This window comes from Lithobates pipiens, unplaced genomic scaffold, assembly GCF_037356315.1.
Source record: "Lithobates pipiens isolate NorthernLeopardFrog02 unplaced genomic scaffold, aLitPip1_a1.2 Scaffold_1, whole genome shotgun sequence".
Classification (NCBI taxonomy): Eukaryota; Metazoa; Chordata; class Amphibia; order Anura; family Ranidae; genus Lithobates; species Lithobates pipiens.
Window position 1 is genome coordinate 6,985,907 of NW_027507685.1, and position 13,986 is coordinate 6,999,892.

The 13,986-nt window shown below is 37.7% G+C and overlaps 1 protein-coding gene across 1 annotated transcript in view; it reads right to left on the reverse strand.

Annotated features, from left to right (window-relative positions):
- Nucleotides 1-13,986, reverse strand: part of LAS1L (LAS1 like ribosome biogenesis factor) — a 55,885-nt gene that overhangs the window by 28,718 nt on the left and 13,181 nt on the right. The window contains exon 5 of the mRNA XM_077476567.1: nucleotides 3,157-3,315. Within this exon, the coding sequence (XP_077332693.1) occupies nucleotides 3,157-3,315 (159 nt within the window). The remainder of the gene's footprint in view (nucleotides 1-3,156; nucleotides 3,316-13,986) is intronic.

A 13,986-nucleotide genomic window follows, 5' to 3' on the forward strand; every position in this document is an offset into this window, starting at 1 on the left:
CAGCTAAAGCATTCGACAGAATGGCCTTACCTGTGGAAGGTACTGCAGAATATGGGCCCGGGAGATAACTTTGTTAGATGGGTTAGGCTTCTCTATGCGGAGCCTTCAGCTAGGATCAGAATTAATAGAGAATTATCAGAGTCCTTTCCACTGTTCAGGGGCACTAGGCAGGGGTGTCCTTTATCACCCCTGCTGTTTGCCTTGGCTCTGGAACCTCTAGCAGCAAGAATACGGGGAGACACCAACATTATAGGGTTTCAGCAGAGAACGGGAACCGACACAGTGCCAATATACGCCGATGACACTATTTAGGGGACACCCAAAATACGTTACAGGACGTTATGAGCCTTATTAGAGGCTTTGGGAAGCTATCCGGCTTTTCCCTTAACTGGGGTAAGTCGGTACTGCTGCCACTGGATCCCCTGGATGCCCCTCTGCCTGCATGCACGGAGATGATCCAAATAGTAACTTTGTTCCGCTATCTGGGCTTTCAAGTGACTCCAGACCCATCGCAATACATTACACTAAACCTAGCTCCTCTCCTAAATAATTTTTGCAAAAAATGCACTGCCTGGTGAAAATTATCAGTTTTTGGGAGAGTAAATCTCATCAAAATGGTATGGGCACCACAACTGCTTTACATATTCAACAATTCCCCAGTGTGGCTACCCCGGAAATGGTTTGCGAAAATAGAATCCCAATTAAGAGAACTAATTTGGTGTAAGAAAAAAAGCTAGGATAAGGCTATCGACACTACAGCATAATAAAGAGTGGGGGGGGGGGGGGGGGGGGGCTAGCGGTCCCACATCCCAGGGCATACTACCAGACATCCTAGTTACAACAACTGGGGGGCTGGGGAAGGATAGAGCCCGAAGATCCTATCTGTAGGAGAGCGCATCTGCACTTACCTTACTTAGAGGCAGGATACATACAACACTGGGGCCCCCCACAGTGAAACTACTGAATACATTATGGGCCTATGTTAGAAAGCTACTGGGGATACAGGGTTTCTTGACCCATACACCCCTATGGCCTAACAGACAATATAGAGAATTATTGAAACTTAAAGGATTCAAGAAATGGGAAGAGGCAGGTATAAAATATGTTTTCCAGCTCTACAATGGTCTTATCCTCAAATCATTCACAGAGATTCAGGGGGAGTATGAGATCCCACACACTAATTACTACAAATACCTACAGTTGCGCCACACCATACAGACCCAGGCCAGAACCACTAAATTCCAGCCGACTGATCACACACTCATACAAAGCATTCTCATGGAAAGAGACAAAAAAGGTATGATATCCAGGTGCTATGGTATTCTCCTCAACCAACTGCAGGACTCCTCCAGGCTGCCATGCAATAAGGGTTGGGAGAGTAAAGTGGTAACTATTGATGGAGAGACATGGGATCTATGCCTCTCTGCTGCTCCCCTGGTTTCAGTGTCAGCATCACAGAGGCTATCCCCACTTATACCTATTGCATAGAGCATACAGGACCCCTTTGCAACTTCACAAATGGGGACTCAGGGATTCCCCCCCCCCCCCCCTGCCCGAAATGTGAACTTGACAACGGTGATCTCCTTCATATGCTCTGGAAATTCCCCAAACTTTTCAGATACTGGAGGGAGATCATAGACACAGTATCCGAGGTATTTACGACATTTGTACCACATGACCCAATCATATGTCTATTGGGGGCATTGGAGGAGGAAACACTGGGCCCATCAGCTCACACGGCAATATTACGCTTACTGTACCGGCTCGTAAGCCAATAGCACAACTGTGGATCACTACTCCGAGAGTGCCCACTAGGAAGAAATGGGTGGAGAGCGTTAAATTATTGATCAGAGAAAAACCTAACATACCAACACAGAAATGCCCCACACAAATTTTACTCATTGTGGCAGCCGTGGCTGGAGGCTCCGAGTCTAGCTCCTCACCAACTGATCCAAGACAGATTATTGATGGGGTAGCTACAAGGTGAATGGTAATATGGTGACAATTAAACATTGGGAACATAAAAGACACAAGAGTTACCATGGATGTTGACGAGTTAAAAAGGTATAAAAACTGTAGTAACTAAATCTACTGTTAGGTTATGAAAGCTTATAAGAACTACACTGTTTGGTTTTATGTACTTTTCTTTTTGTTTTACTAATGTGCCTCAATACTGGCAATGACAAACGGAGAGAGTTTTGCACAGATGGGTATATTGCAATGTCTTTTCTGTATGTTAATTTTCCTTTTTATGGCATATACTTGAACACCGACTCCTTTGAATTGTATACTGTGCAAAACAAAAATACACCGCTCCTCCATCACCCCAAAGATACTGCTTCCAGGAATCTTTATAATGTCCTGCAAGCACTCCGCTCCAGCAAGAAAGCACTCAGGTTTTCACACTAGAGCGACAGGAGAGGCGCTTTACAGGTGACATTTTTAATGCTACAATGGCTCTAAAGTGCCTCAGTGTGAAAGTGGCCTAAACAATGCGGTAATTAAAGCTAAAAATCGAAAACCACATTCAGTATTTAACCCAAAATTCTTAGTGGATTTAACATTTACAACCGATTTACCGCATGCATTATTTAACGATTAGTAAATTTACCCCAAAGGAGGAAGGATTCTGCAACAAGGGACTTCATCTGAGGAGGACACTAATTTGACAACTATAACCCAAGCAAAATAACGTTTTGATGTCTCCTTTAGCATACTGACCATTGTCAATGATCATTAGCTAGGAAGGAAATATAGTTTGTGCATGGGTACGTTTTATGCATATTTGTAATACTCTGTATGTTGTAGATTGTTTTCCTACAATTAGATTCCATGTACAACATTCGTATTTGGTAAAAGCACATTAACATAATTAAGAGGTTTCTGCTTGCTTGATTTACTGAAAAGTAACCTAAAAGATACAAAGCAAAACAGCAACTGACCTCTGTAGTCATTACTGTACAATCATACATTTTCCATTCCCCACTATCTATTTAACATACATGAGAGGATGTTGACAGGTAGAAGTACCACTCACTGGCCATACACAAGAGCAAATAAACCAGACAACTACCTTTTGAATATATACTTTTTGCCCTTCTATTTGCAGATGGAAACCAATAATATAAACAAAACAATTCCCAGGAACTTACTAACCATTAATAGTTTTGTTTTGTTCTTTTACTGAAGGCGGGGGAAGCACTTCCTCCATGTCTTCCGAATCTTCATCTTCCGATACCCACTGAGAGTTTGAAGAGTTACCCAACTGGCGAGACCAATACTCACGCCTTAGCCATTCCATAACAAAGTCCCAGCCTGAGTCAAAACAGAACATGCATTTAGTGAAACAAAAAGTGGACTATAATATATAAAATATATATATATATATATATATATATATATATATTACATTAAATTTCTACCATAAAGAAAGAAAATACTGCTTTTACTTTAACTACATTTGCTAGTTTTCTGTTATCTTTGGTCATTTAATTATATTTTCCTGTCTCCAGTATGCTCTCAAAAAACAAAAACACTTTGAAAAGAAAAAGTTTCAATTACAAAATACTTTTCATCCTATACCGCAATACAGTCAAATAATGGCCAGGTTCCATAAAATAATCTAAACCTGCTATGCCATTCACATCTGAGAGGTTTAGAACCGTGTCAATGAAACGCTAAAAACCAAAAATATGAACTGTAAACAAAATCATGCATGCAATGGCACCTGCCTAAGGCCCTGTCCCTGGTGTGCTCTCTGTCACAATGGAGAGCACATGTACTTACCATTTACTATTTCAACTTAAAGTCCTGCGATGCTACTGAAAGGTCGACGCATCTGGAGAACATTGTCTATCCCCATTTATGGCTACTATGTTAAGTGTACGGTCCTGGAATCTTAAGGGACATAATAATCCTGTCATAAATCTAGCAGTATATAGAACTATGGGGCTGCTATTATAGGTTTTCAGGAGACGCATTTAACTCTCACACCAGAGCCTTGCTTTTCGTCTCATTTGTTAAGTCATCAATATACTACTCACTCCTACTTGAGGGGAGTGAGTATTTTCATTAGTCAAGAACCTGCTTCTCATGTAATCAGACTCTTATCGACTCAGAGGGTTGTTAGATGGGTTAACATACATAATAGCGGGTGTCTATGTCTCCCTGCCTTTTTTTTTTTTTTTTATCTGAGGTCCAAATTGGCAAATTTTATGGTGCAGTTTCCAGACACTCTGCTCTTAGCGGTTGGGGATGTCAACAACTATTTGGACATAAGGTGGGGTAAATTATAGGCCCCTTCTCACGTCCCCACTGGGGGGTGCTGGGCTCACTCCTTTTGCTCTTGCTCGCTTGGGGAAACTCTGATTAAAAATTGACCTGTAGAGGATGCGTCACCCAAATACCAAATGGTTCTTCTGTCACTCAAATAATTAAAAAAGAGTCCTGCGCAAATAATGCCACAAAAAATAAATAATGTATAAAAATGTGAAGAAAAACAAGAGTCAATGTAAATATTTCAAAAATAAACACACCAATAGTGTAAGTGTGTGGTAAAAAAGTACTGGAGAAAGAACAGGACCAAATGTTCCAAAAGATCAGGCTCCCAGAACTCTCACCTCAGAGATGGAATAATAAGGCAAAAGAAAGTAATTCCAGTGGACTTCTCCTTCACTTCTCTGTGCACAATCATCAAATGGTATAAACTTCTACCACTAGAGGGCCGATTCAATCTCTTATGAGTAATGCTGCAGCATAAGTATCCTCGTGGTATGAAACTTAAAGAAAACACAGAGGGGAAGGGGGAAGGGAGAGAGAAAGGGGACTCCAATAGTGTAGTGGTTTCCAAAACTGAATAAATTTATTTAAGAGAAAGCAAATGGACTCTCACATTTAAAAAGAAAATATCAAACAGAAAGAGATCTGGCGTGTACAGCCAGTCTTACGCTCGTTCCGGTATTCCTACGGCCACTCCCTACGCGTTACGTCACCACGTGACTTCTTCATGGGGATGACGCTAGACCGTTCGTAACGTACTTATATACGAGAAAACCGGAAACGATCGGACCGGAAACGTCCGAACGACCATTTTGAAAGAGGTAAAAAGCGTCCGAACGACCATTTTGGAAGAGGTAAAAACAGACATGTTGGCCGGATGTAGAAACTCCGCCATCTTGCTCCTCCAAAATGATGAAAGGGAAGTGTATGTACACCACCATTTTAGACCGGAAATGATTCTTCGGCCATTTTAATACAATATGGTGTACAAAAAAATATGCATTCTCCCTTTAAAGAGCAAAAAGGATCCGAACACAATATAAAATCCGAACGAAATATAAATACTACAAAATATAAAGCCTAAAAATCGAAAAGTAATAAAATTGAAAAATAATTGAAAAATAATATATATCCAGTAATTTATATTAAGATCATCAAAAAATTATATATAAAAACCGCAATAGACATGAATGTATAAATAACATAATATACAAAATAGGAATATATAAACCATGTGGATAAGGAATAAAATATCCTAGGGATTTAAAATATTCCGTCACTGTATAGAAAATGTATATATATAATATAAATAGCGGCAATAGATAAAATATTTAAAAATATTTAAAAAATATAAAAAATATATGTAAAAATAGTAGATATAGTCAAATATAACTCAGACTGTTCACCAATTAAAGTGCCAAAAAAATAATGGCATACCGGAAATAGAGCAAGACTTTACATGAAATATCCCATCATAATAAAAATGTATACAGTATAATGCATAAAAAATATTTAAAAATTGTTTAAAAAACAGTTAAGATCAAAATCAACATTTAAACCATCAGGATAAAAAGATCTCATAGTAAAAATCCACCTAGATTCCTTCTGACTGATGGTTCTAATTTTATGGCTACCCCTCCATGAAGGATTAAATCTTTCAATACCCCAGAATTCTAAATGGGAAGGGTCCCTATTGTGAACTTGATCGAAATGTCTGGAGACACTGTGTTGTGGAGAGCCCTTTATGATATTCTGTATATGTTCTTTTAGTCTTACTTTAAGTGCTCTTTTTGTTCTTCCAATGTATTGTAATTTACAACTACATTGTAAACAATATACCACGCCTTCTGTATGGCATCCAATAAAATCACGTATCTTATGTGTTTCTCCGGTAATAGTACTAGTAAAATCAGATCTTTTATTCTGAAATTTCTTGGCATGTCGACATGTGAAGCAATTCTTGCAAGGATAAAAGCCTTTTCCAGTAAAAAAAGTAAAATCTCTTTTAGGGGGTAGATCAACCACGGATTTGGCTATAATATCTCTCAACGTGGGAGCCCTTTTAAAAATAATATTAGGTTTTTGCGGCAAGAGTTTGCCCAGATCTTTATCTTTCTTCAATATGTGCCAATGTCGACTTAACAAACGGGAGATTTCTTTGTGTTGTACATTATAATCCAATATAATCGAAGGTACTTCTGGATTACTTTTACTTTTGTTCTTACTGTTGTTTTCAAGCATCTTGAACCTATCCATACTTTTAACATGTTCAATTTCTTTTCTTATAAAGGCGTCATCATATCCTTTTTCTTTGAATCTGGTAGCAATTAAATCAGCTTGTTCTAGATAATCATCAATTTTGCTACAGTTTCTTCTAATTCGAACCAATTGTCCTTTGGGTATATTAAACAACCATGGCTTAAAGTGGCAGCTGTTGATGGAAATATAACTATTAGCATCAACGTTTTTAAAATGCGTTTTCGTGATAATCTTATTTTTATCCAGGGAAATATCTAAGTCTAGAAAATTAATTCTATTATTGTGTATTTTCCATTCTAAATGGATGTTTTTGTCATTCACATTTAGTTTTGTTAAATATTTCTCTAGAGCATCTTGGTTACCATTCCATACTATGATGATGTCATCAATATACCTTTGATAAAAAGTTAGCTCTGCTGGTGTGTTTTTGTATATGGCATCTTCTTCCCAATAGGCCATAAATGCATTTGCAACACTGGGCGCAAATTTAGCGCCCATAGCTATCCCTATAACCTGTCTATAATAAGTTTGATTATGCCAGAAAAAATTGTGTTTTAGGCAAAAATCCAAACATTTGATCAGGAACTTCCGTTGTTGGCAGCTTAATGCAGTGAAGGTTCTCAAAAGCCATTTAATAGCAGAACATGCTTCATGATGTGCAACAATAGTATATAAGGAAGAGACATCTGCGGTGGCAAGCAAAGTTCTTCCTTCTAAAACAGATACAGTTTCTAGTAATTGAAGTGTGTGTTTTGTATCTTTAAGGTATGCTTTAGTCTTCTGTATGGCTGGTTGAATAAAAAAATCTAGATATTCTCCCAATCTGGAAGTGAGAGAATCGATGCTATTCACGATCGGTCTGCCGGGTGGGTTATCTCTATTTTTATGTATCTTTGGAATCATATATATAATAGGTACTCTGCATGATTCAGGAAGAAGATATTTGCTTTCTCTTTTACTTAAAATAGCTTTCTTACTTCCTAAATGAATTACCTGTTCCAATTCCTTTTTATATTTCGTGGTAGGATTACCCAAAAGTTTGGTATATGTATTGCTGTCTTGTAATTGCCGATCCATCTCATCTAAGTAGGATTTTTTTGATTGTATAACGACTGCGCCTCCCTTGTCAGCCGGCCGAACAACAATATCTTTTCTTTGTGTCAATGTTTTAATACCTTTTTTAATGTATCCTGGATCGGAAACTTTTTTGATCTTCATGGTATATATATCATCCAACACAAGTTTTTTGAAAACTTCGACATGTTGATTACCACTGACTTGTGGATTAAAAACTGAATTATTGCGTAAAGTGCTAAATTGTGCAGGATTAGGTTCATTTGCTGTAATAGTATTGGATTTAATAGGAATCACTGCGCCCAGTGTTGCAAATGCATTTATGGCCTATTGGGAAGAAGATGCCATATACAAAAACACACCAGCAGAGCTAACTTTTTATCAAAGGTATATTGATGACATCATCATAGTATGGAATGGTAACCAAGATGCTCTAGAGAAATATTTAACAAAACTAAATGTGAATGACAAAAACATCCATTTAGAATGGAAAATACACAATAATAGAATTAATTTTCTAGACTTAGATATTTCCCTGGATAAAAATAAGATTATCACGAAAACGCATTTTAAAAACGTTGATGCTAATAGTTATATTTCCATCAACAGCTGCCACTTTAAGCCATGGTTGTTTAATATACCCAAAGGACAATTGGTTCGAATTAGAAGAAACTGTAGCAAAATTGATGATTATCTAGAACAAGCTGATTTAATTGCTACCAGATTCAAAGAAAAAGGATATGATGACGCCTTTATAAGAAAAGAAATTGAACATGTTAAAAGTATGGATAGGTTCAAGATGCTTGAAAACAACAGTAAGAACAAAAGTAAAAGTAATCCAGAAGTACCTTCGATTATATTGGATTATAATGTACAACACAAAGAAATCTCCCGTTTGTTAAGTCGACATTGGCACATATTGAAGAAAGATAAAGATCTGGGCAAACTCTTGCCGCAAAAACCTAATATTATTTTTAAAAGGGCTCCCACGTTGAGAGATATTATAGCCAAATCCGTGGTTGATCTACCCCCTAAAAGAGATTTTACTTTTTTTACTGGAAAAGGCTTTTATCCTTGCAAGAATTGCTTCACATGTCGACATGCCAAGAAATTTCAGAATAAAAGATCTGATTTTACTAGTACTATTACCGGAGAAACACATAAGATACGTGATTTTATTGGATGCCATACAGAAGGCGTGGTATATTGTTTACAATGTAGTTGTAAATTACAATACATTGGAAGAACAAAAAGAGCACTTAAAGTAAGACTAAAAGAACATATACAGAATATCATAAAGGGCTTTCCACAACACAGTGTCTCCAGACATTTCGATCAAGTTCACAATAGGGACCCTTCCCATTTAGAATTCTGGGGTATTGAAAGATTTAATCCTTCATGGAGGGGTAGCCATAAAATTAGAACCATCAGTCAGAAGGAATCTAGGTGGATTTTTACTATGAGATCTTTTTATCCTGATGGTTTAAATGTTGATTTTGATCTTAACTGTTTTTTAAACAATTTTTAAATATTTTTTATGCATTATACTGTATACATTTTTATTATGATGGGATATTTCATGTAAAGTCTTGCTCTATTTCCGGTATGCCATTATTTTTTTGGCACTTTAATTGGTGAACAGTCTGAGTTATATTTGACTATATCTACTATTTTTACATATATTTTTTATATTTTTTAAATATTTTTAAATAATTTTATCTATTGCCGCTATTTATATTATATATATACATTTTCTATACAGTGACGGAATATTTTAAATCCCTAGGATATTTTATTCCTTATCCACATGGTTTATATATTCCTATTTTGTATATTATGTTATTTATACATTCATGTCTATTGCGGTTTTTATATATAATTTTTTGATGATCTTAATATAAATTACTGGATATATATTATTTTTCAATTATTTTTCAATTTTATTACTTTTCGATTTTTAGGCTTTATATTTTGTAGTATTTATATTTCGTTCGGATTTTATATTGTGTTCGGATCCTTTTTGCTCTTTAAAGGGAGAATGCATATTTTTTTGTACACCATATTGTATTAAAATGGCCGAAGAATCATTTCCGGTCTAAAATGGTGGTGTACATACACTTCCCTTTCATCATTTTGGAGGAGCAAGATGGCGGAGTTTCTACATCCGGCCAACATGTCTGTTTTTACCTCTTCCAAAATGGTCGTTCGGACGCTTTTTACCTCTTTCAAAATGGTCGTTCGGACGTTTCCGGTCCGATCGTTTCCGGTTTTCTCGTATATAAGTACGTTACGAACGGTCTAGCGTCATCCCCATGAAGAAGTCACGTGGTGACGTAACGCGTAGGGAGTGGCCGTAGGAATACCGGAACGAGCGTAAGACTGGCTGTACACGCCAGATCTCTTTCTGTTTGATATTTTCTTTTTAAATGTGAGAGAGTCCATTTGCTTTCTCTTAAATAAATTTATTCAGTTTTGGAAACCACTACACTATTGGAGTCCCCTTTCTCTCTCCCTTCCCCCTTCCCCTCTGTGTTTTCTTTAAGTTTCATACCACGAGGATACTTATGCTGCAGCATTACTCATAAGAGATTGAATCGGCCCTCTAGTGGTAGAAGTTTATACCATTTGATGATTGTGCACAGAGAAGTGAAGGAGAAGTCCACTGGAATTACTTTCTTTTGCCTTATTATTCCATCTCTGAGGTGAGAGTTCTGGGAGCCTGATCTTTTGGAACATTTGGTCCTGTTCTTTCTCCAGTACTTTTTTACCACACACTTACACTATTGGTGTGTTTATTTTTGAAATATTTACATTGACTCTTGTTTTTCTTCACATTTTTATACATTATTTATTTTTTGTGGCATTATTTGCGCAGGACTCTTTTTTAATTATTCAAGTGATAGTTTGTGTTTACTATTTTGTCCCGCTGCATTTTCTGTTTCATTTAGTAGCACTTGCACTTTTGTTATTCCACAGATTGTTACATTATATTTTGTTATGCACGTAGATTTATTTCACGTCTAGCACATAGTGGCGCGAGGGTCCATTTTACACATCTTCTGTCACTCAGCTACTTATGGTAGGTTATCTAGGATATATTTGAGTTTGGGAAAAATATCCGGTATTGGATCCTGTTCAGGTAATAGGGACAACTAAAAGGGGTTCAGTTTCCAAGAAGTTTAGACTCCTTTCACACTGCGGCGGTGCGGGCATTAGCGGTAAAGCACCGCTGGTTTTAGCGGCGCTTTTTGGTGGGCTCCTCTTAATATAGAGGCTTTTGGTGCATTATTAGGCTTTTCCATAATTGGAATAAGTCAGTTATTGTGCCATTGGATCCCCTGGCTGCTCCTTTACCTGAATGTGCCCAGTCAATACAGATTGTCTCCTCTGTTCGTTGTCTGGGTACTCAAGTCACCCCAGATCCTGCTCAATATATAGAACTAAATCTACTCCCACTCCTTTGTAAAATGTAGGTCAAAATGTGCTACTTGGTGCAAACTACTGTTGTCCATGGTCAGAAGGACTAATCTTATCAAAATGGTCTGGGCCCCTCACCCTCAGTTGTTGTATCTTTTTAATAACCCCCCCCCCCCCCCCCCATTGTGGATCCCTCACAAATGGTTTATTCACATAGACTTTCAATTCAGGGAACTAATAAGATGAACATGCGTGGCCCGGATAAGCTTACCAAACCTACAATATGGCAAGAACCAGGGTGGTCTAGCTGTTCCCCACTCTAGAGTATATTATCTTGTCTCCCAGCTACAGCAGATAGGAGGATTGGGCCATATAGATCCCTTAGATCCCATGTAATCTCCTTCCTAGAGGATGGGGTGGTTCCACTTTTTCCTTACTAAAAAGGGAAAAATTTCCACATTTGGAATCGATGTGGTCTTCTGTTAAATCTATGCTAGGGATAAAGAGTTTCTTCTCTCATACCCGGCTTTGGCACAAATTCTAATTATAGGAAGGTACATAAATGCAAAGGGTTTCAAGAATGGGAAAGGATAGGGATTAGATATACATCTCAGCTGTATGCAGGGTAAATTCTTAAATCTTTTTTCAGATCTACAATTAGAGTTTGCTCTTCCCCAAACCCAAATTTATAGATTATTACAATTGAGGCATGCTCTCCATTCCCAATCTCCTTCTAAATAATTGTTTAACTGATCACCCTGTTCTTCTGGTGCCGGACAAAAAAATTAAAACAAAAAATTAAAAATAAAATAAAAAAGGGGGGGGGGGGGCTACGATTTCTAGAAGTAACTCTATTCTTCTGTCTGCGCTTCAGCATGCCTCTTGCTTTACCATGCAGGAAGAGATTGGGAAAAAAAGGACTTGGGTGTGATTTATGGTGAAAACGGTGCTCAGTTGGTTTCAGTATCAGTAACTTCTCCAAAATTCACTATTACATAGGGTATATAGGGTATATAGGACTCTAGTCCAATTACATAAATGGGGGTGTAGGAATACACCTATATGTCCAAAAATGTGAGCAAGATCATGGAGATCTTATTCACATGCTTTGGAGATGTCCCAAGCTTAACCATTATTGAAGTGAGGTTATTGATATAATATCCCAACGGTTTAAATTTCCCAGGGATCCCGTTGTCTGTTTGTTGGGTGCCTTGGAGGATAACCATCACCCCACATGCACATACTGCGATCTTATGTTTATTATAGGAGGCCCGCAAGCTTATTGCTTGCTACTGGATTGCTCCTTGGGTGCCCACCAGGAGACAGTGGGTAGAACAAGTGTACAATATGCTCATTTGAAAAAAAAAAAAAAAATTGGACTTGCCAACCCAGAAATGTTCCTCGAAAATTTTATTTTAAATGTGGCAACCATGGCTACATGTACCAGGTCTGGTGCCGCACCAGTTTGCGAGGGACAGAATTCTTCAGGGATAAGTCCATTCCAGGGTTCCTATGGAGCATGGGTTCGATTGGTTCAGAGGACGGTAGTCCTTATAGGTCTGTATTAACCGGTTCCCGACCAGCGCACGCCGAAGTACGTCGGCAGAATGGCACAGGCAGGCATATTGGCGTACAGGTACGTCCAATCTTTAATGCCGCCCTGCCATCGCGAGCGCGCCGCCGGAGGGACCCCTGTGAGTCCGGTCGCGGGTCCCGCAGACTCGATCGCCGCGGGCATACCCGCGATCGTCTCACGGGGCGAATGAATGGAGAAATGCCATTGTAAAAAGCATTTCCCCATTCTGCCTAGCAACTAGTGATGCTGATCTCTGCTCCATGTGATTGGAGCAGAGATCAGTGTTCACTAAATGAAAGCCCAGCCCCCCACAGTTGGTAACACACCCCTAGGAACACTTAACCCCTACACTGCCAGTGTCATTTACACAGGAATCACTGCATTTATATAGGGATTGCTGTATAAATGACAATGGTCCCAAAAATGTCCGACGTGTCCGCCATAATGTCGCAGTCACAATAATAATTGCTGATCACCACCATTACTAGTAAAAAAAAAATTATTAATAAAAATTCCATAAAACTATCCCCTATTTTGTAAACACTATAACTTTTGCGCAAACCAATCAATAAATCGCTTATTGCGATTTTTTTTACCAAAAATATGTAGAAGAATACGTATCGGCCTAAACTGAGGGAAAAAAATGTTTTTTTTATATATTTTTGGGGGATATTTATTATAACAAAAAGTAAAAAAAAATTAGTTTTTTTCAAAATTGTCGCTCTATTTTTGTTTATAGCGCAAAAAATAAAAAATAAAACGCAGGGGTGATCAAATACCACCAAAAGAAAGCTCTATTTGTGGGGGATAAAAAAGGACTTAAATTTTGTTTGGGAGCCACGTCGCACGACCGTGCAATTGTCAGTTATTAAGCGACGCAGTGCCGAATCGCAAAAAGTGGTCTGGTCTTTGACCAGGAAAATGGTCCGGTCTGTAAGTGGTTAATGGAGGTCATGTGAGTTTTCTCTTTTTTTGGATTTTCCAGAGCTCTGGGACACACTACATAACTTTTATAGCTACCTTGAACATGTTTCTAGTTATTGTATATAGACGTCTGCATACATATCGTTTTGATCGATTCCCATTCTGGGGAATATTTTTTATATATTAAATTTTTTTACTTGTTTCTACTGTGTACCGATACAGTCTATATTACTTTTGGTTTGTACAATTTGTGATATGTATGGAATGGTTTCTACAATAAACATTTTTTCTGATTAAAAAAAATATAAAGAATAAAAAAAAAAAAAAAAAAAATATGATTAACTGGAATAGTTTATTCAATGGTTCAAATTTAAATCCCTTATATCTTGCAGCAAGCATAACTTTTCACTCAAAACCACTCCGAGAAACTGGAAGTCTTTTTTGATCTTCTGATTTGA